The 24,082-nt window shown below is 41.5% G+C and overlaps 2 protein-coding genes across 2 annotated transcripts in view; both read right to left on the bottom strand.

Moving 5' to 3' along the window:
* LOC309558547 (uncharacterized protein) overlaps positions 1-24,082 on the bottom strand; it is a gene marked incomplete at its 3' end in the record, with an annotated part of 303,007 nt that overhangs the window by 98,743 nt on the left and 180,182 nt on the right. The window lies entirely within an intron of this gene.
* Positions 1-24,082, bottom strand: part of LOC309557670 (natural cytotoxicity triggering receptor 3 ligand 1-like) — a gene marked incomplete at its 3' end in the record, with an annotated part of 67,933 nt that overhangs the window by 30,685 nt on the left and 13,166 nt on the right. The window contains exons 2-3 of the mRNA XM_082260457.1: positions 16,169-16,489; positions 8,350-8,649 (exon numbers count right to left, since the gene is read on the bottom strand). Coding sequence (XP_082116583.1) covers positions 8,350-8,649; positions 16,169-16,489 — 621 coding nt within the window. The remainder of the gene's footprint in view (positions 1-8,349; positions 8,650-16,168; positions 16,490-24,082) is intronic.

Genomic DNA, 24,082 nt, shown 5'->3' with positions numbered 1-24,082 from the left:
CTAATGAGACGAAAATCGGATGTTGTATTACGGACAACAAAAATTTTATAGCCTGCACATCAGGATTTTCTCAGCTGAAAAGTCGGAGTTGGCTGCCGAAAGCACCATACTAACAATCCGAAAATCGGCAGATCGGTCGTCGGACGAATTTTCCCTACAGATTTTCTTGTGTGTACGGGCCTTTAATCTAGAACTTTTTTACTTTTGGGATAGAGTAGAGGAGGGCTAAAATCCCACTGGGGGAATTTCCCTTCACTTCCTGTCCCACTGATGCACCAGGAAATGAGAGGATATCTTTTAACTCTCCTAGACAGTTGTCACTGGAATGAGTGTTCTCGTTGCACGATTTCTCCTCAATTTCTGCAGGTGGCAACTCTAAATTTTTTGATCTCCTATTACTTTTTGTCCTGGTGACAATGGTCATATCAAAAAATGTAAAAACAATAGTAAAAAAAAAAAAAAAAGGAAACAAAATGTTAACAAAATTTAATAAAAAAAGAAAATGTTTTTTTTTTCAACATACTGTCACTAGTCAGTATTATTGATCACTGCCACACCAGTCATATGATGATGCTCTACTGCACTGGTGACAGTATGTAAGAAAACAAAATGTGAAAAAAAAAAAAAATTATTGAATTTCTTAATTTTACAAAAAATTGTTAAAAAAAATACAATTTAAAAAAACTCGCTATGCCTCTTACTAAATGCCTCAGGCTGTCTACTTTCCAAAAAGGGGTCATCTGGGGATATTTGTACTGTCCTGGCATTTTAGGCCCCTTTCACACACTCCGTCCGTTGGACGGAGTCAGTTTTTCTCAGCGGGGGATCGATCCGCCGATCCCCCGCTGAGCAGGAGGATGACAGTTGTGTCTCCGCGCTGTGTGTGGAGACACGGCGGTCAGTTGCCCATACATCTCTATGGGGGAAATCGGATGGGAACGGACCGTCGGTCCGTTCTCATCCAATCCCATCCAATCCGCCATCAAGATTTGACGGATTGGATCGGATGTCAGCGGACATGTCTCCGCTGACATCCGATGCCCCCATAGGGATGCATGGGGGGACCGTTCAGATCCGCCAAAAAAACGGACAGACGGATCTGAACGGCCCGCCTGTGTGAAAGAGCCCTTAAGGGTCTGAAGAAATAAGATTGGCCGTCAGTACTACAGAATTGAATAATTTTCTAAATCAATCCTGAGGGTTTACTATCACTTTGAATGGTAATGATTTTAGCCCGTCTTTTTTTTCTTTTTATTATAGTCATCAGCGGATGTTTCATATTATGGTCTACTTATTTGTATCAAATCATTATTTAGGCTACGTTCACATCTTGGCGTTGCTATTTACAGGCGTTTTTACAGGCGTTTTTGTGCAGGCATTTTTAGGTTGACAAGTGACCAATGTAAAAAAATAAAAACGCCTGTAATCTGCCCAAAAAGAAGCTCATGTCCTTTTTTTGAGCGTTGGGCGTTTTGCTTAAAATGTCAAAACGCTCAGATGTGAACAGGGGCCATTGAAATGAATAGGATTTGTCTTGTTAGGTGTTTTGAGAGCTGATCCTAGAGCAGAAAAACTCCCCAAAAACGCCCCAAAACGCCTACATGTGAACGGAGCCTTAACAAATATATGTTTATTATGGGGCATTTCTAGATGCTCAGTATGCAAAGTATACAAAATGTGCTGAGTGCTCTGATCAGAAAGTCAGTAACCGCTTGTATGTTTTATATGGCGATCAGAGTGAAGAGATGGGTTTGGAAGTTTAGTCACTGCTAGTAGAATGGGGGATGGGAAGAAGGGAAGGGGCCCCTGCCGTTTAGGGCTATTTTTAGTACAATTGCAGTGGAGTCTCCTACACAGCTTCTACTGATTGCTGACAACTCCACCGGTTGGCTGCAAGTGTTCAATATTAAATAAAAATTGAAATAATAATGTTTAAAACATTTTAACTAGTTTAACCACTTCTGGACTGGGCCTTTTTCTGACACTTGTTGTTTACAAGTTAAAATTACTTAGCAGAGACCCTAGAGCAGTGTTGGCGAACCTTGGCACCCCAGATGTTTTGGAACTACATTTCCCATGATGCTTATGCACTCTGCACTGTAGTTGAGCATCATGGGAAATTTAGTTCCAAAACATCTGGGGTGCCAAGGTTCGCCAACACTGCCCTAGAGAATAAGAGCCGGTTCACACTGAGGCGATCCGACTTTGGGGGGTGACCTGTGAAGTCGCGTGCACCGCGACTTTGGCGCGACTTGCAGAGACTTCACATAATGGAAGTCTATGCAAGTCGCTCCCAGGTCGCCCCGAAGTAGTACAGGACCCTTTTTCTAAGTCGGAGCGACTTGTGTCGCTCCTATTAGAACGGGTCCTGTACTACACAATGGACCGCGACCTACCGCGACTTGTCAGGCTGATAAGTCGCCTGACAAGTCGCACTAGTCTGAATGGGCTCTTAATTGGAGATTGTTGCAATATTTTTTATTATACCGTATTTGCGCAGCGGTCTTACACACGCAATTTTTTTGGGAAAAATTAACTTTTTTGAAAATAAAAAAAAAGAAAACAGTAAAGTTAGCCCAATTTTTTTCTATAATGTGAAAGATAATGTGACACAGAGTAAATAGATACTCACACAGAACTCTGTGCTGTGATTGGCCACAACTGATCAGCAAGTTTCAGCCAAAATTATTAGCTGAAATCTGCTGACAAACTTGTGCTGTGTCCAATTACAGCAGGGCTCAGCAGGGGGCAGGCATGTGCATCCCAATACCAGAAGAAAGGCTATCAAGAGGTTGTGTTTAGAAAAATTGTTAGTTTGATACCTCCATCCCGGTTAACATATAGAGCAAAATTTCCCAATGACCAATTGTACATTGGAAAAAAGAAGGGGGCTTAGTGGGACTTTGATGGTATCATACTCAATTCATAGACTAGATAGATATAAAAATCAAAAATAATTTATTAAGTTTATCCTTTTAAAAGTCAAAAACTATTTTGACAATTGACATAATATTATCAAACATACAAAAAGCATGTAGACAACAATACACTTCTAATCATTGATACATTTAGTGACTTTCCACAAATATCATTGATAAGATTCTCCTTATTGAGGTGCGAGGTTTGAGGTGCCTCCACTGGAATTCTAGCCCGACATGTTTCGCAAAAGATTATTGCTTCCTCAGGGACAAATAGAATTCAATAAAGATTATCATCTATGGAAATTTCAAATACAAATAATTAGTATTGCATATGGTGTGGTAACCCTGAAAATAAATAGGCAAATATAGTTATCCCATATTTACCCCTCCCCCACCCATGCACATCCCCGAAAGCATGGTCAACTGATGTTATTAGGTGGCTATTGATGTGACATAGCTGGTCTCCCCGGCGAGTACGGGGGCTTCCTTTTATAGTTTACCAAATGGTTCGATGTTTTAAAATTGTTTTATATTCTAGGTTATTTTAGCGAAAAAACATTGCATATATATCTACCAAACGGTTAGTCACTCAGTGATTATCAGCGAGTACAAATGGAGATGGAAGTGGAAGCAGCAAATTTGCAAAGCACTCATTGACCCAAAAATCAATACACAATCTGGAGGCCCAACAATAATTAAGAATCCAGCCCCCATGGAATTAAAACCCAAATCTCAAAAATTCCCGGATTTAACGACAAATCCACAAATTTGGTCTTTTGTTCAATCTGTGGTTCAGGAATTAAAAACCACAAATTGGCAACCTTTTGAAAGCAATCTAACTCCAGAACAGAACCAAGCTCTATGTGAATTACAAAGGGAGAAGGATTTGATAATCAAACCTTCTGATAAAGGAGGTAATATTGTGCTAATGTCAAGACAACAATATGAGGCAATGTGCCTCAAAGTGTTGTCTAACAATGAATGGTACACACCAATTGAATCATCTAGGATTCTAGATTTTGCCGGTGAATTCCGGATCCTGATAACTGAGGCCTTCCTGGGGGGCATTATCAACAAAAATACTATGGATTATCTATTGCCCAAATATCCTAGAACGCCCACGTTCTATACAATACCGAAAATTCATAAAAGTATAGTTGACCCCCCAGGAAGGCCTATAGTCTCAGGGATCGAATCTCTGGCGGGAACATGCCAGCCGCTATGTAGATTCGATACTTATGCCCCATGTTTTGGGACTTCCGTCTTATATACGAGATACTTCAGATTTACTCCGCCACTTGGAGTGGATTCAAGTCCCTCCGGATGCCCTGCTCGTGGCGGTGGATATAGAGGCGCTGTACTCTAGTATCCCACACGAGCGGGGCATCCGGACGATTGAATCCTTTCTACGTGAGCAGGATCACAATACATGGCCACAAATGGACTTTGTCCTAAAACTACTTCGGTTTATTCTTACTAGGAACTACTTTACTTTTTTGGAGCAGTTCTATTTACAAATACAGGGGGTGGCTATGGGCACTTGCTGCGTACCTTCATATGCCAACCTATATCTGGGTGGCTGGGAAAGGCAAATCTTATCTAGCGACGCTATGGAACAATGGCACCCACATATTTTATGCTGGTATCGTTTCATAGACGATTTGTTAATTATATGGACAGGCCCTAAATCTGATCTGGAGAAATTTCTTCTAGCTTTAGATATCAATGAATTTAATTTAAAATTCACTAACACGATAAGCTCTGAGAGTATCTCATTTCTAGACATCCAAATTTGCATTTCACCTACAGGTGAAATTGAGACTGATCTATATAGGAAGCCGAGCGCAGGCAATACCATCTTGTGCGCAGCAAGTGCCCACCCCGCCCCCCTTGTAAAAAGTATACCATATGCCCAGTTTCTTCGTTTGCGAAGAAACTGCTCATCTGATTCCAATTTCAAAAACCAAGCTGACAGTTTACGTGATAGGCTGCTAGAAAGGGGATATAGTCCAACTTCTTTAAGAAAAGCTTACAACAAAGCTAAAGCCCGTTCTAGAACGGATTTGATATATAATACATCAGCTAAAAAAGAAATGAAAACTGTAAAGCTAATCACTCGTTATTCAACACATGAAAAAAAGTTACGTCAAATACTATACTCTGGCCAAATATGTAAAAACCTACCCGGAAATCGTCTTTAGACGAGCACCTTCTATACGTGACAGTTTAGTCAGGAGTCATTATAATCAAATTGGACCTATCGGTAACAACCTAAAAGGAACCTATAGATGTGGTACATGTGCCCGCTGCCCATGGGTTCGAGAGGGAAGAGGAGTTTCCCTACCCAATGGCAGCTGGCACCGAGCCAAAAGCTACGCCGATTGCAATACACAGGGTATTACATGCTTATTATGTGGGAAAAACAATACGCCAATTCAACCAGAGAATTGGCGATCATCTGTATTACTCTGAAGGTGGGAAAATACAAACCACGGTTACACGCCATATAGCATTGCACCATAAATATAACAATTCAGTGGTTAGCTTTTTTGTTTTAGAAGTTATTCCCCAGGACCCCCGAGGGGGTAACTGGGATAAACGAATACTTCAGAGAGAGACCTATTGGATTGAATTTCTTAATGCCACAATACCTCCTGGTATCAATGAGGTGCTTACATACAAACCCTTTTTATGAGAATAAATAACTATTGGGGGAACACACACCCCTTAATAAATACTGTGAATAGCTTACAGTCCATCTAGCATAAACACAACTGTATAAAGAAAAATAGCTCTGCATACCCGCCAGGCATGTTCCTTTGGTCCTTGGCCTGGGAGCCTCAGTGTATCTCGGTCAGTAATAGCGGTTTTTATACACCCAAATTAAGGGAATTGTTCTTTGATTTTCCCTTGAAAATTTAGATAAAATCATCAGGCATCTAATTTCCCATTGAGGATGCTTTGATTTTAAATAAGTCAAACAATGTATTATATTAGTTATATATTTTGCATACAATCCAATAAACAAAAACCTTAATTCTTTTTCTTTTCATTTGTACATAATGTTACATGTTTATTATGTAATTACTTGGATGTTAACATATAACATAGCTCGATATTTTTTGCAGTATTGTGATGTCGTGGGACACCTTTGAGATATGGCAACGTTATCCCTGTTTGCAACTAGGTACCGGCCCTGGTCATTCCCGAGAATGGTCACTAGATGGCGATGTGGCGCGATCTCCCCTGGCGAGTGTGCGGTCCTTGGGCAGGCGGGCGAGACATAAATTTTCCTTGCAGCTTCCGGGAGCCCACAGTTTTGTGGAGCTCCACATTTAGCAGTGAGCATGCGCCGCAATGACGCATGCCCACTCGAGGACCGGATCCGGAAGTGAGTCACCGCCATGTGTGATGATGACTTCCGGGTTGGGGCTTCTTAAAGTCAGTGCAAAGCCGCAATGGCGGCAGATAGGAGATGGAACTCGAGATGGTGCAGCAATACAGGTAAATACTTCCACAGGAACAATGCAAATCTATACCAATATGGTCTGATAGACGCTAATGGCTTTCCCTTCTTTATCTTTTCATGCTTTCCCTAAGAATGTTCGATACGCTGTTGGCCTAAAAAAGCTAAAAGCTGGAAGTGCTACAGGGGGCTACCCTCCGCCCCTATTGGGTATATATCCTTATCAAACAGCATTACAAATAGGGATTTATAACAGCATATTCAGCCTTTACAAATAATTTGAGGTAATTATATTGGATTACATTTGGCGTTTTCTGTGATTACTTGCTTGTTATTAGAGCTTAAATAGTAAAATTATAAATATGCTGTTTCATACTATTATTTCAGTTTGAACCGCATTCTTTGCAAATTTGCTGCTTCCACTTCCATCTCCATTTGTACTCGCTGATAATCACTGAGTGACTAACCGTTTGGTAGATATATATGCAATGTTTTTTCGCTAAAATAACCTAGAATATAAAACAATTTTAAAACATCGAACCATTTGGTAAACTATAAAAGGAAGCCCCCGTACTCGCCGGGGAGACCAGCTATGTCACATCAATAGCCACCTAATAACATCAGTTGACCATGCTTTCGGGGATGTGTATGGGTGGGGGAGGGGTAAATATGGGATAACTATATTTGCCTATTTATTTTCAGGGTTACCACACCATATGCAATACTAATTATTTGTATTTGATATTTCCATAGATGATAATCTTTATTGAATTCTGTTTGTCCCTGAGGAAGCAATAATCTTTTGCGAAACATGTCGGGCTAGAATTCCAGTGGAGGCACCTCAAAACTCGCACCTCAATAAGGAGAATCTTATCAATGATATTTGTGGAAAGTCACTAAATGTATCAATGATTAGAAGTGTATTGTTGTCTACATGTTTTTTGTATGTTTGATAATATTATGTCAATTGTCAAAATAGTTTTTGACTTTTAAAAGGATAAACTTAATAAATTATTTTTGATTTTTATATCTATCTAGTCTTATATGAATTGAGTATGATACCATCAAAGTCCCACTAAGCCCCCTTCTTTTTTCCAATGTACAATTGGTCATTGGGAAATTTTGCTCTACCAGAAGAAAGGCTTTGATGTGTGGGTATGTCGCCTAGCCTGGCTGTGCTGCCGGTCCACAGTAGATGTACTGCGGGAGGGTGATACATGATTCATTTCCTGCCAGAGGGGCTTTAAGCTAGGGATCGACCGATTATCGGCAAGGTTGATATTTCGAGGGCCGATATTGACTTTTGCCGATATATTTGTATCAGCCCCGGAACTGGCCGATATTCCAAATATTGCTCATGTAAGGGTAAAATTATGTTACATAGCATAATTCCGTTTACAAATGTTATTGAATATGCCACTCACATACATCACGCCCAGCATGACCACGTGACCTCCGAGATCGTATGCCGGGCGGAGCGGTATCCCCCGTTTGTCACTTATGGCAAGTGGGTGAGAGTCGGATTGGTATCGGGTGGGTGGGAGATGGAGCGGGTGAGAGACAGAGCAGTATTGAGTGGATGTCGAACGGAGCGGTATCACCCAGATATCACTTACGGCAAGTGGGTGAGAGATACCGATCTGCCAGCAGATCTGCTAATGTGGAATTGCTTATATCTTTTGTACATATGTGAGTGGCATATTCAATAACATTTGTAAATTGAATTATGCTATGTGACATAATTTTACCCTTACATGAGCATCACCACCTAATGGTTGGGGGAGGAGAAGACAAGTCTCAGACCCTGACAAAGGATGTACAAAATATCGGCCCATACCGATATCGGATGGCCAAAATATTGGTATCGGCAACGGAAAACCAATATCGGTCGATCCCTACTTTAAACCCTTTTGCTCAGTCCTGTGCATTTTATGAGAACTTTATAAATAAAGAGTACATTACCTCCATATACCAGCTGGAAGTCTTCCTGGAGAGGTGCAGGAAGAGACTCGTGTTGGACTCTGCAGGAGAAGATCCGCTCTCTGTCCTCCTCAGTGGGTGTTATTGTTACCGAGCTCCTCACACTGTACGTCCCATCCGGGTCTCTCTGAGGTTTCTCCATGATAACTTTGTCCAATATCTTTCCATCCCGGAGCCATTTAATGTCGATATCCACCGGGTAGAAACCAGAGATGACACTGTGCAGGGAACTCTCTTTATTTTTTACAACGACATTGTCTGTAATGTTGATCTGTGGAGGAGCTGAAACATATACATCATGTTATCCTATAAATTGTAATAAATTGACCAAAATCCTTCTATGGACAGTAATAATTCTTTATATGTGTGGGTTTGTGTGTGTGTGTATACGCAGGTTTAAAGCCCCGTACACACAGTGATTGTCGGCCTAACGATTGGCCGTCTTTTGTCCGGTGCTGTCCTGTCGGTTGAAAAGTGCTAAAGACTGCACACAAATTTTTTCGGCCAACAACAGCCGACTGCAGAAGTGATGTCATGTGATGGTTAACTTTCCGTGTGTTTTTTCTTCTCTGAGCATGCCCAGTCTTGCTCATCTGCTGTTTGTCGGCCGAATTCTGTACTGACTGAGGAACAATCGGCCGTTCTGGTGTTGGCCAACAAAAATTTTAAAGCCTGCACACCAGATTCTGTTCGGCCGAAAAGTCGCAGTCGGTTGTCGGAAGCATCATACTAACAAGCCGACAATCGGCCGATCGGACGTTGGCCGAATATTTACGGCCGACAATCGCTACGTGTGTATGGGCCTAAAGTCAAACTTTTACTATGGAGTCTAAACAAAAGTAACTACACCCTGTGTTAAAACTGCACCACTGGTTGCTACAAGTACTGTGTTTCCACAAAAATAAGACCGGGTCTTATATTAATTTTGGCTACAAAAAACAGACTAGGACTTATTTTCAGGGGATGTCTTATCTATGCCTCCTATCTTCTCTCCCTCTCTCCCCCTGTCAGCTCAGGAGTCATCATGACATCGTTAATCCCAAAAAGGACCCTTAGTTAAAGTCATTGTAAAAATATGTAATCCGTTTTGTAAGAAGATTATTTAATGTCCAGTGTGTCTCTTTTTGTAACTTTATTGTGGAAAATACCTTTTTTGCAGCACCGCTGGGCGTGCACGTGATCCACCGGAACTCTTCTTCCCCACTTCAAGCACTGCCGCGGGAAGGGCAGAGATCCCCGCTGACGTCAGCCCTGCTCCGAGCACTGCAGAGGGAGGGACCACTGATGTCAGCTGGGAGGAAATGAGAAGATCTCCAGCGGGCCACGTGAGCGCACAGCAGTGCTGTAAATAGGTATTTTAAACACAAAAGTTACAAAAGGAGACACACTGGACACTATATATTTTTACAAGGACTTTACTAGGGCTTTTTTTCTGACTGGGGCTTATGTTGCAGCCCTCCCTGTAAATCACGCTTGGGCTTATTTTTGGGGTAGGGCTTATTTTCGGGAAAAAAACGGTACCTGACACTTCTGAGAGAGTGCAACACCAACTCACCCATTATGTGCTTTCATTTCTCTTGGTGGCTCCTGAATAGCTACAGGTGGAGAGAAGTGGTGGTGTATAGTGAGGTAACAGATATTCCACCCACCCAATACATTCTGGGGATAAGCAACGCAGTAGAGTGTTTTAAAGCATGGGCCATCAGAAAGGTAAGTATAGAGCATTTCCATTTACAGGGTGGATTTCCTTTAGTTTAGACCCAATAGTGATGGTGTCACTTTCAGCACTGATACACTGGGGTTGGTTTACTAAAGGCAAATAGACCGTGCACCTTTCAAATGCAATTGCTCCAGAGCTTACTAATTGAGGAGAAGCTCTGTTGACTTCCATCACCCAACCACGTGCAAGCAAAAATTTAGTTTTTTTTTTGTTTTCCTTGCATGTGATTGGGTATTGTTTTCAAAGTGAAGCTTCACCTCATTTACTACGTTTTGGAACAAACGCATTTGCATGCACAGTCTATTTTCCTTTAGTAAGCCAACCCCAACTGTGTCCTCTTCTGCACATGTAGATCTGTACATTGCATTCTCCTTTATTACTGAGTTTAGTTTTGCCCATAATAACAGTTAGGTAGCAAGTTGTAACTCAAGCGTAGAATTTAATTCTGTCAACCAGAGACAGGTCAGCTCCTAGAAAGAATAGTTATTATAAAGACCAACAAGGAACAAATATTCAGAGTAAAACACGAGATGGTTGAGACTAAAGCCTCATACACGATAAGAATATCAGACGAATGGTCGTTCCTTTTTTATTTTTTTTATGCATGTTAGTCTCATATTAAAAACCAATAGGTTACTAAAGTTACAAAAATTTTTGTATGGCACAATACAACTTCCGAAGTGATGTAATATGTTGTAATGTTTTTTCAGACGAATACTGAACTGATTAAACGAAGATCGGTTGTTCTGGTATCATACGAGAAAACAATGTGTGTTTGTCCCTTCGAATAATTTCCCATGAACTGTCATGATTGACTCTCGAAAGCTGTGTACTAAGGATCAGATTATCGGATGATCACTTCTAAAGTGGTATTTTTCATCCAATTTTCTCATCGTATGTAATAGGCATAACACAAAACAGGTTTTTGGAGGTTAAAATATGGGTAGCCCTAAGCGCCGGTTCACATACACGCGACGCTACTTCCCGGGGTGACCTCCGAGATCGCGGTGCGAGCAGTGCGCCGCGACCTCGGAGCAGCCGCCACGGACTTCATAACATTGAAGTCTATGGCGGTCGCCTCCTGGTCGCCCCAAAGAAGCTCCGGACCCTTTTTCTAAGTTGGAGCGACTTGTGTCGCTCCTATTAGAACGGGTCCGCAGCTTCCCTATGGGAGGCGACCTGCGGTGACCTGTGAGGCGACCAGGTCGCCTCACAGGTCGCCTTAGTGTGAACGGGGGCTAAATCAGCCCTGTACTAATTCTAAAAGCCATTTTCTTATGTGCTGTCTTGGTTGTTCTTATTTATCCCGGTCATGGTGTAAATAGTAATAGTTCTTCACATTCAACTGGACTTATTCTGTAATGTCAAAGGCGTTTCACCTCTCATCCAGAAGCCATCCCAGACCACGTGAAACAACGATAATTGGATTATTGAAATAGATCAGGGAGGTTTCTCAAACTTTCACACCTTCCATTTTCTTCTTGAACAATTAACATCTGCTTTAACGCATTTCATGGTGATCAGATAAATTACCTGTGTGACTATACATTTTGGTATTTTTTTTAGCACAGGATTAACTTATTATATAACTAAAGGCATTTCTTTATTTTTTTTTTTTAGATTTGGATAGAGTGGAAAAGAATAGAACATCTGTTAGGTTTTAACTGCTGTCTGTGCCTCTTTTAGGTATTTTTCACATAGGGCAGGCTCTGTTTAGATCTATTCAACGAGTCCTAAAATCAGCGCACGTAAAAATACCAATATATAAAAAACAAAACATTTCATATCAGTGTAAAAAATCAGTGAGATAAATAAGTGTTACAAAAAGTCCACAAAATGAATCATAAACAATGTCCATTTATTGATATTCCTAAAAGTCCCAAAAAGAAATCCAACAAAGTGCAGGAAAGTGCAAAAAATCTTCTGTGAAAAGTACGTGCCAAAAAAACACCCTAAGTGCTGTTTCCACCAATCACCCCAAACTGACTCACCAGATGCAGACATCCTTATAGGGGCAAGTAGGGATACATCATGTATTGGTAGGAAAGAATTCACATGGCGTAATTTTGTGAACAATTTCATCCGTTTTTTAAAAGATAAAGATAAAACTCACATTTGATAAGTGTCTACCCGACACTAGGGGTCCCAGGGTGTGTCTTAGTTAACCATATGCTCTTCACCTACGGCTGTCATCAACCAAGCCGCGAGCATGAATCGAGCATGCGCGGTGATGTCCAGCGTCCTAGTCCCGCCCAAAGTCCCTGTTTAGATCTGTCTGCTGATCCCCTGCTGATTGGAGCAGAACGGCGGATGACAGGTCCATGTCCGCTAAGTTTCTACAGTGGGACATGGACAGAGCCCCCTCTGCTCTATGGGCAGTCGGGTGTGAATGGACCCCGCTGTCTGCTTTCACCTATCTACCCTCTGATCCAATCCACCTAGATGGAGGGTGGCAGATCGCCTTCCATTTATTTTATTTTAGTGGACTGGATCGGATTGGAGGTAGGTTAGTGTAAACTAGGGATGCACCGAAATGAAAATTCTGGGCCAAAACCGAAAATGCAGGATGCTCTTAGCTGAAAACCGAAAACCGAAAATGACTTTTTCCCCCAAAAAATTTTAAAATAGATAGAAGAGGGGCATACACCAAAAACAGGCAGCGACGTACACCTGTAGCTGCCACCCTGTTGCAGTATATGTACTTTGACGGGTTGGCAAGGGGTTAATTTAATTACCAATGGTATTTGTATTATGCAGCATGAGGGGGGTTAATATATTGTCACTGCTGGTCACTGATGCATTAGTGACCGACCAGTGGCAGTTAATTAACCCCTTTGTGCTGCATTAGTGCAACCAGTATCAGTGTCAATTAACACTGGTTGCACTGATACTGGTTGCACTAATGCAGCACAAAGGGGTTAATTAACTGCCACTGGTCGGTCACTAATGCATCAGTGACCAGCAGTGGCAATACATTAACCCCCTCATGCTGCATAATACTAATACCAATTGTAAGCTCGCCTCAGCTTCCCCCCCCCCCTGCCTCAGCGTCCCTCCCCATCCCAAGGATGCAATCTCCTTACTCTCACTCTGCTCCTCCGGTGTCCCTCCTTTCAAAAGACGCGCCTCTGGCCGGCAGCCCACCTTCCTGTGATGTCACTACTACTACGATCTGTGCATGAATGAACTAACACACTGGGCCGGAGGGTGGGTGAGCGGCCGCTAATAGCTATAACTATGTGAGCGCTTCACTTCCCTGTCAGAGGAGATACCCGCCTGATAGGGAAGTGAAGCGCTCACTTAGTTACAGCTATTAGCGGCCGCTCGCCCACCCTCCGGCCCAGTGTGTTAGTTCATTCATGCACAGATCGTAGTAGTAGTGACATCACCGGGAGGCGGGCCGCCGGCCAGAGGCAGGTCTTTTGAAACCTGCGCTGCGCCGCGGCGGCCATCTTTAATGTCGGCATCTTTAACCCATTTTCGGCCAAAATGGAATAAGCCCATTTTCGTCCGAAAATTTCGGTTGCTGAAATTTCGGTACATCACTAGTGTAAACAGACACAAGTCCCTTTACACCCGCTAGTACATAGGGGTGAATGGAGGGTCCAATAAGGCTGGCCTCAAAAACTAACAGGTGTACCTGATCTAACCCTTTGTGTGAAAGGGGCCTTAGGGAGATTTACCCTCTCTATTTGTCCTGTTTATTGCTATACCGAAGAGTGAAAATGAATTAAAATCCAAACTTTGTCACAAGAAAAGGATTATCGGGGACATCTTTCAATAGGGACACCAGTGCTTGTGACCCTTGTAAAAAACTCTGAATTCCCTCACCTTGAATTTCCTGTTTTGGCTACGGGACAGGAAGTAAATGGAAATCTCCCCAATGGAGACAAATGTTTGCCTTTAGTTCTACTCTAAAGACAGAAAGTGGATAATATAGATCAAAAAGTGGTGTTCCTGGTTTACAAGTCAGACATCAGTATTCATTATCTGTTGCACATGAGAAATAACCCTTTTCCAGACCAGAGGTCATTGAAGCCCAGAGGCCCAGGCCTAAACTGAACATCGTCCTTCCATCATTAAAGAGGCACTGCAGTCTGCTCACATAATTTGTAATAAAAACATATTTGCCATTCTGCAACCACTTTGCATATTTTTTTTATAAATACTGTGATCGTACTTTCCAAATATGCTGCAGTAATCTCCCTCCACTAGGCTTGGCTGCAGCCATTTTAACTGTGGGCAGCTGAAGCTGCTGACTGTTCACTTCCTGGATTTACACAGACACACAAAAGCACACATACACATATACACACACACACACAACACACACAAATACAGTATCTCACAAAAGTGAGTAGACCCCTCACATTTCTGTAAATATTTTATTCTATCTTATCATGTGACAACACTGAAGAAATGACACTTTGCTACAATGTAAAGTAGTGAGTGTACAGCTTGTATAACAGTGTAAATTTACTGTCCCCTTAACACACCTGCTCCCCATTCACACCTGAGACCTTGTAACACTAACGAGTCACATGACACCGGAGAAGGAAAATGGCTAATTGGGCCCAATTTGGACATTTTTCTTTAGGGGTGTACTGACTTTTGTTGCCAGTGGTTTAGACATTAATGGCTGTGTGTTGAGTTATTTTGAGGGGACAGCAAATTTACACTGTAAGGGCTCTTTCAGACGGCCGCTCCGCTGCTTTTGTCTGCTGCAAGACTTTTTTTTTTTTCACGGAGCGGATGACATTTGTGTCATCCGCTCCGTATGCCCGCATATCATCCCATCCGTTTGCGGATGATATGCGGACATAATGTAAGTCTATGGCATTGCGGATGTCAGCGGATGAGGTACTTAGGCTCCTTTCACACGGTCCGCATTCCGTTGCGGACCGTTCTCTGCACAGCGGGGATCGATCCGCCGATCCCCGCTAAGCAAGCGGATGACAGCTCCGTGTGCAGAGAGGGAGGTGTCAGAGCCCCGCTGCTCTCTATGGGGAATTCGCTCTATGGGTACCGCCTGTCCGCTCTCATCTGATCCCATCCGATCCGATCCCCTGGAAAACAGGGTTTCCATCCGTCCGGATTTCAGGGACAGGATCGGATGCGGATGGCAGCAGGTGTCAGTGGACATGTCACCGCTGACATCCACTGCCCCATAGGGATGCATGGAGGATCCGATCAGATCCGCCTAAAAAACTGACAGGGGGATCTGATTGGATCATTCGTGTGAAAGGACCCTTTCTCGCAGAAAAAAATATGTTTTACAATCCAAAGTGAAAACAACAAGGGCAGAGGATTTAATAGATGGAAAGATGAAACAATGACTGAAGGTCCGCTTTAAGACAGGAAGGGAAGGTTGATCCTCCTAATAGGGGACAACAATAAAACCATGATGGAGGTTCTAACCTTACCTTCTGCTATACACAGTGGTGAATTTTGGTTTTGTGCTGCCCTAGGCAAAACTAAGAATGGGCGCAACCCCCCCCCCCCCCCCCATGTAAATTTGCCCCACTCCTTCCTTTTAGACGGATGTGACTCCCTCCAAAATTTAAGGACTACAAGTCCCAGCATGAACCCCTGAGATCTCATAAGAGGGGGGGTGAGAGGGAGGGAGAGAGCGGGAGGGGTGAGAGAGAGCGGGGGTGAGAGAGAAAGGGGGGATGAGAGAGAGAGAGAGAGGGGGGATGAGAGAGGGGGGTGAGAGAGAGAGAGGGGGTGGATGAGAGAGAGGGGGATGAGAGGATGAGAGAGAGGGGGGGATGAGAGAGAGAAAGAGGGGTGAGAGAGAGAGAGAAGGGGGGGGGTGAGAAAGAGAGGAAGGGGTGAGAGAGGTGGCTCTAGCAACCAGTGGCCAATAGAGTCTCAGGTGAAGGGGGGGGTGGCTTTTTTGCTGCCCCCTTGCAAAGTGCTGCCCTAGGCCTGGGCCTTGTTGGCCTAGGCCAAAATACAGCACTGGCTATACACAATAAATTCAAGTTTGGGCTGGAGCTGGGCAATATTTATTTAATAAAACTTTAAGATGTATCTGCCAAAAAAGTAACAGTTTTCAGATTATATTAAACTGCGTACCTTGTACATCTAGTCGGATCTCCTTCTCTTCCCTCTCTGACCTGTACTCTGTGGAGCATTTGTAGATCCCTCCATCTGTTATATTGATGTTTGATATAGACAGATCAGCGATTCCCTTTTCTGCCTGGCTTGTATAGGATATGCGAGGATCTGTAGATTTCACTGCAGTATTCTGAACACGTAATATTTCCTTTCCCTGGAAGTACCAAATTATTGAAAGATATTTGCGATCAATGGGAGGGTTCTTGACTGTAAAGGAGCAGAGAATGTTCACATTTCTCCCCATCATGGATTGCTGGGCAGACAGCTTCAATGCCCAACCTGTAGATAATAAAATATATAGTTATACATGAAGTTATACATTTATAACATAAACAGCAATTTTCTTAAAGTGTAACTAAAGGAAAAACTTTTTTTTTTTTTTTTTGGAAAGAGTGGAGAGAGATTAGAACGCCAATTAGGCTATTAGGTTCTTATTGCTGTCTGTCCTCCTAATGGAGATTCTCCCTCACTATTTGTCCTGTAAAACTGAAAGTAAAAGAAAATCCCAAATTTTGGGCCAATAATAGAGGGGAATTTTTACTCAACGGTTCAGTAGTTCTGGTGACAACCAGGGATTCTTTCACTTTGTAGTTCCTGTTTTGGCTATGGAGGAAGTAAAGGGGCATTTCCATAAATGGGACACAGATGGTGAAAAAAAAAAACTTACAGGTGTTATAACCCACCCCCCCCCCCATACCCTATTCACAATGAAAGAAAAACATGTACAATTGTATTTTGTATTTAGTAAAATGCCGGAAAAATTCCCCCTGAGGAAGACACGTGACCCTGTGTCGATACGCGTAGGGGAGGGGCCAGGACGGTGCTGACACCTGGGAACCAACGTGGAGCTGGAGGCTAGGTCTGTTTGTGAGGCTGCTGTTTACATTGGAGTGCCCCAAAAATGATGTATCTTTGGATTGTGAAGGCTTGTGTTGGTTTGGTGCGCTGCAAGCACCTGTAAAGAGTGAGTACCCTGTGATTTTTTAATAAAATGCAATTTTTAAAAGGGTATAGGCACTATTGGCTTTTCTTATCTTTCAATCAATATATCGGGATACTACAATCCGTAATGAGAGGAGCCTAGAAGGAAGTTGGAGAAGTTGGATATAGCCAACAGTGGGCTAAAACGTTGGTTTGGATCACGCTTAATCGCAGTGATCACATTACCCCAGGTGAGAATATTCCTGGTGGGGGGGAGCACATCGAGGTGGCACACTATTGGTTTTTTGCATTGAGAAGGAATTGCACGGCGGATCTTAATTTTTTTTTTCTTTATATTTTCATTGCAAGCAATCATTTGCATGGACTCCATGCTGCAGAAGACGTCTGATGACGAAACGCGTACAGCGCCATCACTTCCGGCTCCGGCTTACTGGTGGAACGCATTGCGTTCCGGGACGCCGCTTACACGCTCGTATTCCTTGTTTGTTTGTGAGTACCCACCTTTTATTGTTTGATCAATTGAATAAACCTTACGGTATCACACTATTTGGCCTTTTTCTTTTGCCCTATATGATCCCACGGACGAGTTACTTATATTTCCCTTACGGACACCATACCTAATATTGTACCTCCTTTGGTGACACCCGGGACCCCCAGGGACGGCCTCCAACACTACCCCCCCTATCTGGAAGGAAGTTAGGAGCTAAGATAAAGGATTTCCACCTACATCTTAATACCCGCTCTATACCCCTGTGTGGGGTGGGTATATCTGGTTAGTAGGCTACTTATTAGTGGGATTTCCCCTTACCTCACCAGTTACCCACCACGGGGTCACCTTGATTTTCATCTACTTACCAATTCTCTCTGGATTTGGACTAATTCTCTGGGACTATTTCCTATTTACACTTATTTGGCTACCTGGATTATCACTTCAGCCAGTTACCAAATTATTTATTGCTTTTTTTTTGCACAATCTTTCTGCACAATTTGCACTTATCACACTTTATTTCACCGTCTTCAACTGTGATTGTATTAATTTTATTGGTACTGGCTATCAAGTTATCAGTTTTTTAGCCAACTACTATATAGTTGATTGTATAACCATCGATCATCCCTATTATATTTCATTGCACTTTACCTGATACTCTTTCACTGGTAATATATTTATATTTTTATATATATTTTTTTCTTATACTGCACTTTCTAGTCACTGGTCACTTTATATTTGGATACAGTTACACCATTGCACTCAGTATTTTTAGCATTTTTTATCACCAATGGTCACTTGTCACTTTCAACTGATTTTATATTGATTTTTATATATTTTTCATCACACGTTTGTACCCAGTATTTTTATTATTCCTAATGTTTAAATGTGGATCTTATAATAATTTTATTATATATATGCTATTTTTATGATATCAAGTCGGATATATGCACTGATATTCACATTTATATACATTTATTGAAATTTACATTTAATCATATTCACTATAGGCAGCGCCAATTACCCACTTATTGATTTCAGTGCATAATATTTAGCACTGATTCCTCTTTGCATCAACAATACTCCCGCATAGATTATTTCTTAATCCCACACAGTCAATTACACGCTATAAAAGACATAACGATAGGCTCAGTGACTTGGTCAGACCATGCCCCAATTACATTAGTTTATGAGTTACCAAACAAAAGAGAAAGGAGAGAAACAACCTGGAGACTGAATGAAAGTCTTTTACAAGATAAGGAGACTATGGCAGAGGTCGAGTCAGAGATAGTCTTTTTTTTTTTAACTAACACCACTGCAGACTCAGATCCAGGGATAATATGGGAAACACACAAAGCAGTTATACGAGGAATTCTTATAAAACATGGGGCCAGGATCAAAAAACAGCGAACTAAACAATTAGATCATCTATTTCAAGCTCTTTATAAAACAGAAGCAAAACATAAACATGCACCATCAGCGGAGGGAAAGGATGAGCTCTTGAAAATAAGGAGAGACATTAATGAACTCTTATCCTTTAGAGCTAAAGCAGCAATCCAGAAAACTAAAAGGATTTTCTATGAAGCAGGGGATAAATGTGGGAAGCTATTAGCAAAATCACTCAAAGATCAAAATCTGACAACATATGTTCCACATATAGTAACAGACGCAGGACAGAAACTTGTATACCCCAAACAGATAACTCAAGAATTTAAAAAATATTATGAAACATATATAACTTAAAAACCCAAACAGCCTCACAAACGCAGATGGAGGAATATGTATATACCTCACAAATGCCTCAGTTGTCAGAAGAGGAGAGTAAAATACTCGAGTCCCCTATAACATCTGCGGAGATAATGGAAACTATAAAAAATATTAGAGTAGGGAAGGCACCTGGACCTGACGGGTTTACTATTCATTACTACAAGAAGTTAATGCCACACCTGAAGGAATTTATGAGGGATATGTTCAACGCCTGGGGGGCAGAGAATAGAATCCCTAAAGAAACCATACATGCACATATATCGGTAATCCCTAAGGAAGGGAAAGACCCTACCTCGTGCAAAAGTTACAGACCAATTTCCCTGTTGAACACTGACTTTAAAATTTTCACAAAGATTTTGGCAGTCAGACTACAGAAATACCTGACAAAGTTGATCCATTTGGACCAGGTCGGATTTGTCCCAACCCGAGAGGCAAGGGACAACACGACCAAGCTATTGAGCTTACTACATATAACACACCAAAATAAAATACCAACAGTCCTGCTTAATACTGACGCAGAGAAAGCGTTCGATAGGGTCAGGTGGGAGTATATGTTCACGGTCCTTCGCTATATAGGGATAGGGGAGAAAATGTTAAAATGGATAACACAGAGCTATTCAGTCCCTTCTGCAAAAGTGAGGGTAAACGGAATTTTATCTACAGAGTTTTTAATTACAAACGGAACGAGACAGGGGTGCCCCCTGTCCCCGCTCCTGTTTGTAGTATCACTGGAACCCTTCCTGTGCAGAATCCGAATTAACTCGGATATTTCGGGCATCAGCGTGGGAAAGGATCAGTATAAAATATCAGCGTATGCCGACGACGTCCTATTCTCGATCACGAATCCAATTATATCACTCCCCAACTTGTTATACGAGCTGGAGAGATACGGAACTCAATCTAATATGAAGATAAATTTCATTAAATCCGAAACAATGGGAATAGTACTTCCAGGGACACTCCAACAACAGTTAAGGGCAAATTTTAAATTGAACTGGACTAAGACAGCCCTTAAATACTTGGGGACATCGATCACACCAAATATATCGCAATTGTTTAATCTGAACTTTATTCCCTTACTAAAATCTATAAAACTACTACTGCTAAGGTGGAGAGGAGGAATGCATTCATGGATGGGAAGGTGCAATATAATCAAAATGAGTGTTATACCAAAATTCCTGTACATTTTTCAGGCACTTCCCATACACATCCCACCTCGATACTTGATGCAGATTGAAACTATGACAATGAATTTCATCTGGAATTCAAAACGTCCGAGAGTAGGGAAAAAATATCTATTTAAAGCGAAAACAGATGGGGGGCTGGCAGTCCCGAACATAAAGAAATACTACCAAGCCATTCAACTGGGAAGAGTGATTGACTGGTGTCGACACAGAGAATATAAGCTCTGGCCAAACTTAGAGCAGGCACAATGTGAGATCTCGTTGAAAAGAGCCCCATGGTGTTATAAGATCCTACCAGTATCAATAAAGAAACATCCTATTATAGGAAACACGATCAAAACTTGTGCAAAAATATTTAAACAGGATAAATTAATACGGGAGAACTCCGTACTGTATCCAATACTAGGAAACCCCCACTTTGAGACAGGATATCAAGACAGGAAATTTAAGACCTTAGCAGATAGAGGAATTACACAAATATCTGACTTCCTAACAGAGACAGGCTGGGTAACGATGGAGGAATTAACAGACGTCTCAGGCCATTTCGGCCTAGATCTATGGCGTGCCTTCCAACTACGCCATTTTTTGGGAACATTGCAAGTCCCCTCCCAGGATGATAAAGAGGTAACACCTTATGAAAAATTATGCACTCAAAATGGAATTATGGAACATGCTATATCTAAAATTTACTCCCTGCTAATGACATCAGTAGAACGGCGTAAACCTCCTTTTTTGAAGGAATGGGAGAGGGAAATGGGCATTGTCTTCTCACTAGAACGGGAAAATCAAATAATTAAGTCAGTATTCTCAACTTCAATTTGCGTTAGAATTCAAGAACTGAATTACAAAATTTTTTCCAGATGGTATTACACCCCGGTTAGGATGAATAAAATTTCTACATTAAATACAGATTTGTGCTGGAGATGTGGGACAGAGAGAGGGACAATGCTCCATATATTCTGGGAATGTCCTAAACTAGAAGAGTTTTGGGAGCAGATTCGGAGGTCAATACAGGAAATTATGAAATGTCATATTCCCAAAGAACCTGCCCTCTTTCTGCTCCATACCCCCAGCATACCGATACAAAATTACAAAAAATCCATTATACCACATCTGGTGAACGCTGCCAGGATATGTATCCCTCTTAAATGGAAAGAGACTGAACCACCTAACATAAACATGTGGTTAAGGAAAGTTGAGGAAATACATAACCTAGAAAAATTGGTCCTATCTGCTCATCAACAAACTGATAAATATGAGAAGAAATGGAAACAGTGGAAAGATTATGTTAATTCAGAAGAAAGGTAATTTCCAAGTACAGGACAAGAACCTGCGCGGAGAAGATAGATATATAATGATATAGGAGTGTAGAGACCTGTGCACCATTCTTTTCCCTTGTTTTTTTTTTTTTTTTTTTTTTGGGGGGACAGGGGGGAAAAGGGGAAAGAAGGAAAAGGAACGAAATGGGAGTTTTTGGGTTCGGTAATAGATTGCCAAAGAAAGGCTAAGGTTCCTTAAAGGGAATAAATGGTTTGTAATTATAACCTTGAAAGCTAAAATGTAATGTATATACTGTATATGTAACTGAACTTAAAGAAATAAAGATATAATTTGAAAAAAAAAAATATTTAGCACTGATTACTGTATTAATGTTACTGGTCCCCAAAAAGTGTCAAAAATGTCAGTTAGGGGCCCGATCTGTCCACCGCAATGTCGCAGTCCCGCTAAAAAAAGCTGATCGCCGCCATTACTAATAAAAACAAAAAAAATAAATAAAAATTCCAAAAATCTATCCCGTAATTTGTAAACGCTATTACTTTTGCGCAAACCAATAAAAATACGCTTTTTGGGATTTTTGTTTACCAATAAAATGTAGCAGAATAAAAAATGGTCTAAAATGATGAAAAAAATTGATTTATTATTGGGAATGTTTTATAGCAGAAAGTAAAAAATATTAATTTTCTTTTTTTTTTCAGAATTGTCCCTCTTTTTTAGTTTATAGCGCAAAATATAAAAATCCAACAGGTGATCAAATACCACCAAAAGAAAGCTGTATTTGTGGAAAAAAAAAAGGACATCAATTTTATTTGGATACAGAGTCGCACAACCGTGCAACTTTCCGTTAAAGTAAGGCAGTGCCAAAAAAAAAAAAAGAAAAAGGCCTGGTCATTAAGGGGGCAAATCCTCTTGGTCCAGAAGTGGTTAATAAATACATTTTATTCTTAAAGCGGTTGTAAACCGCTGCACTTTTTCTTTTTTACTTACCTGCAAAGGCGTAATGTGTTAGTATGCATCGCCTATAATGTTAAACTTACCAGAAAACGAGGCGTTCCAGCGATGCAATGCCATTGTTGGAGGCTGCGTCCATGTATACCAGGTCCCTCCTTTCCGAGTTCGCGACTCTGGTTCTGTGACTGGCATGCGTGCGGGGAGCCGCCAGTCACGGCACACTGCTCTGAAGAAAAGGCACGGGCGGCCGTTCTTTCACAGCGCATGCGCCAGTGACGTGACTGGCTGCTAGGACAGTAAATATCTCCTAAATGGTGCAAGTTTAGGAGATATTTACATTACCTATAGGTAACCATTATTATAGACTTACCTATAAGTAAAACTTAAAGATGGAGGTTTACTTCCTCTTTAATAGAGGGCTATGATGATTGGTAAGTACATGTCTCTCTATGGCTGCTTTGCTGCTTCTTTCTGTTTTGTGTTTGGTGAAAAGCTGCCTGCTGTTGCTAAGAGGATTTACCTCAGCTGCTGAGCAACTGATTGGTGACAAATCTTTTGGCGGGAAACATCCAGCCAATGAGTGTAAACTTTTACTTATATCCTCCCCTGTCACTGGGCGGAGTCAGCATTTACCTCAGGTCTGTCAGCTGGACTCACCTGGGTTCTCCTCAGCCTTCCTTCTGGATCTTTTGGCCTTCTTTCTCACCCTCCCTCCCCCTTTATTATGCCCCCTCCACCTTTATGTGGGTAACGTCGCCCACTTTGTGGGTGTACAGTGGTTGGTACGCTGTTATTGTTATAGGATATCGCTGCTTGAGTCTTAGTGACTAAGCATGTTGGTCTGTTAATGGTTAACAGCGGTTCTGTTTGATATTAAATGTTAACGTTTATTTCATAGTTAACCACTTAAGCCCCAGCCCTATTTCGGAGACACTTTTTGTTCACGCGTTAAAACCAGTATTTTTTCCTAGAAAACTACTTAGAACCCCCAAACATTATATATATTTTTTTAGCAAAGACTCTGGAGAATAAAATGTCGGTCATTGTAATATTTTTTATCACGCGGTATTTGCGCAGCGGTCTTTAAAGCGCCATTTTTTTGGAAAATTTTTGAAAAATCACATTTCACTAATTTTAAAAAATAGCCCATTTTTTTTGTATATTGTGAAAGAACATGTCACGCCGAGTAAATATATACCCAACATGTTACAGTTTAAAATTGCGCCCCCCCCGTGGGATCGCGACAAACTACGGTCAATAGAG

This window comes from Pelophylax lessonae, assembly GCF_965119305.1.
Source record: "Pelophylax lessonae genome assembly, chromosome: 6".
NCBI lineage: Eukaryota > Metazoa > Chordata > Amphibia > Anura > Ranidae > Pelophylax > Pelophylax lessonae.
This window is presented reverse-complemented; position numbering and strand designations above follow the sequence as displayed.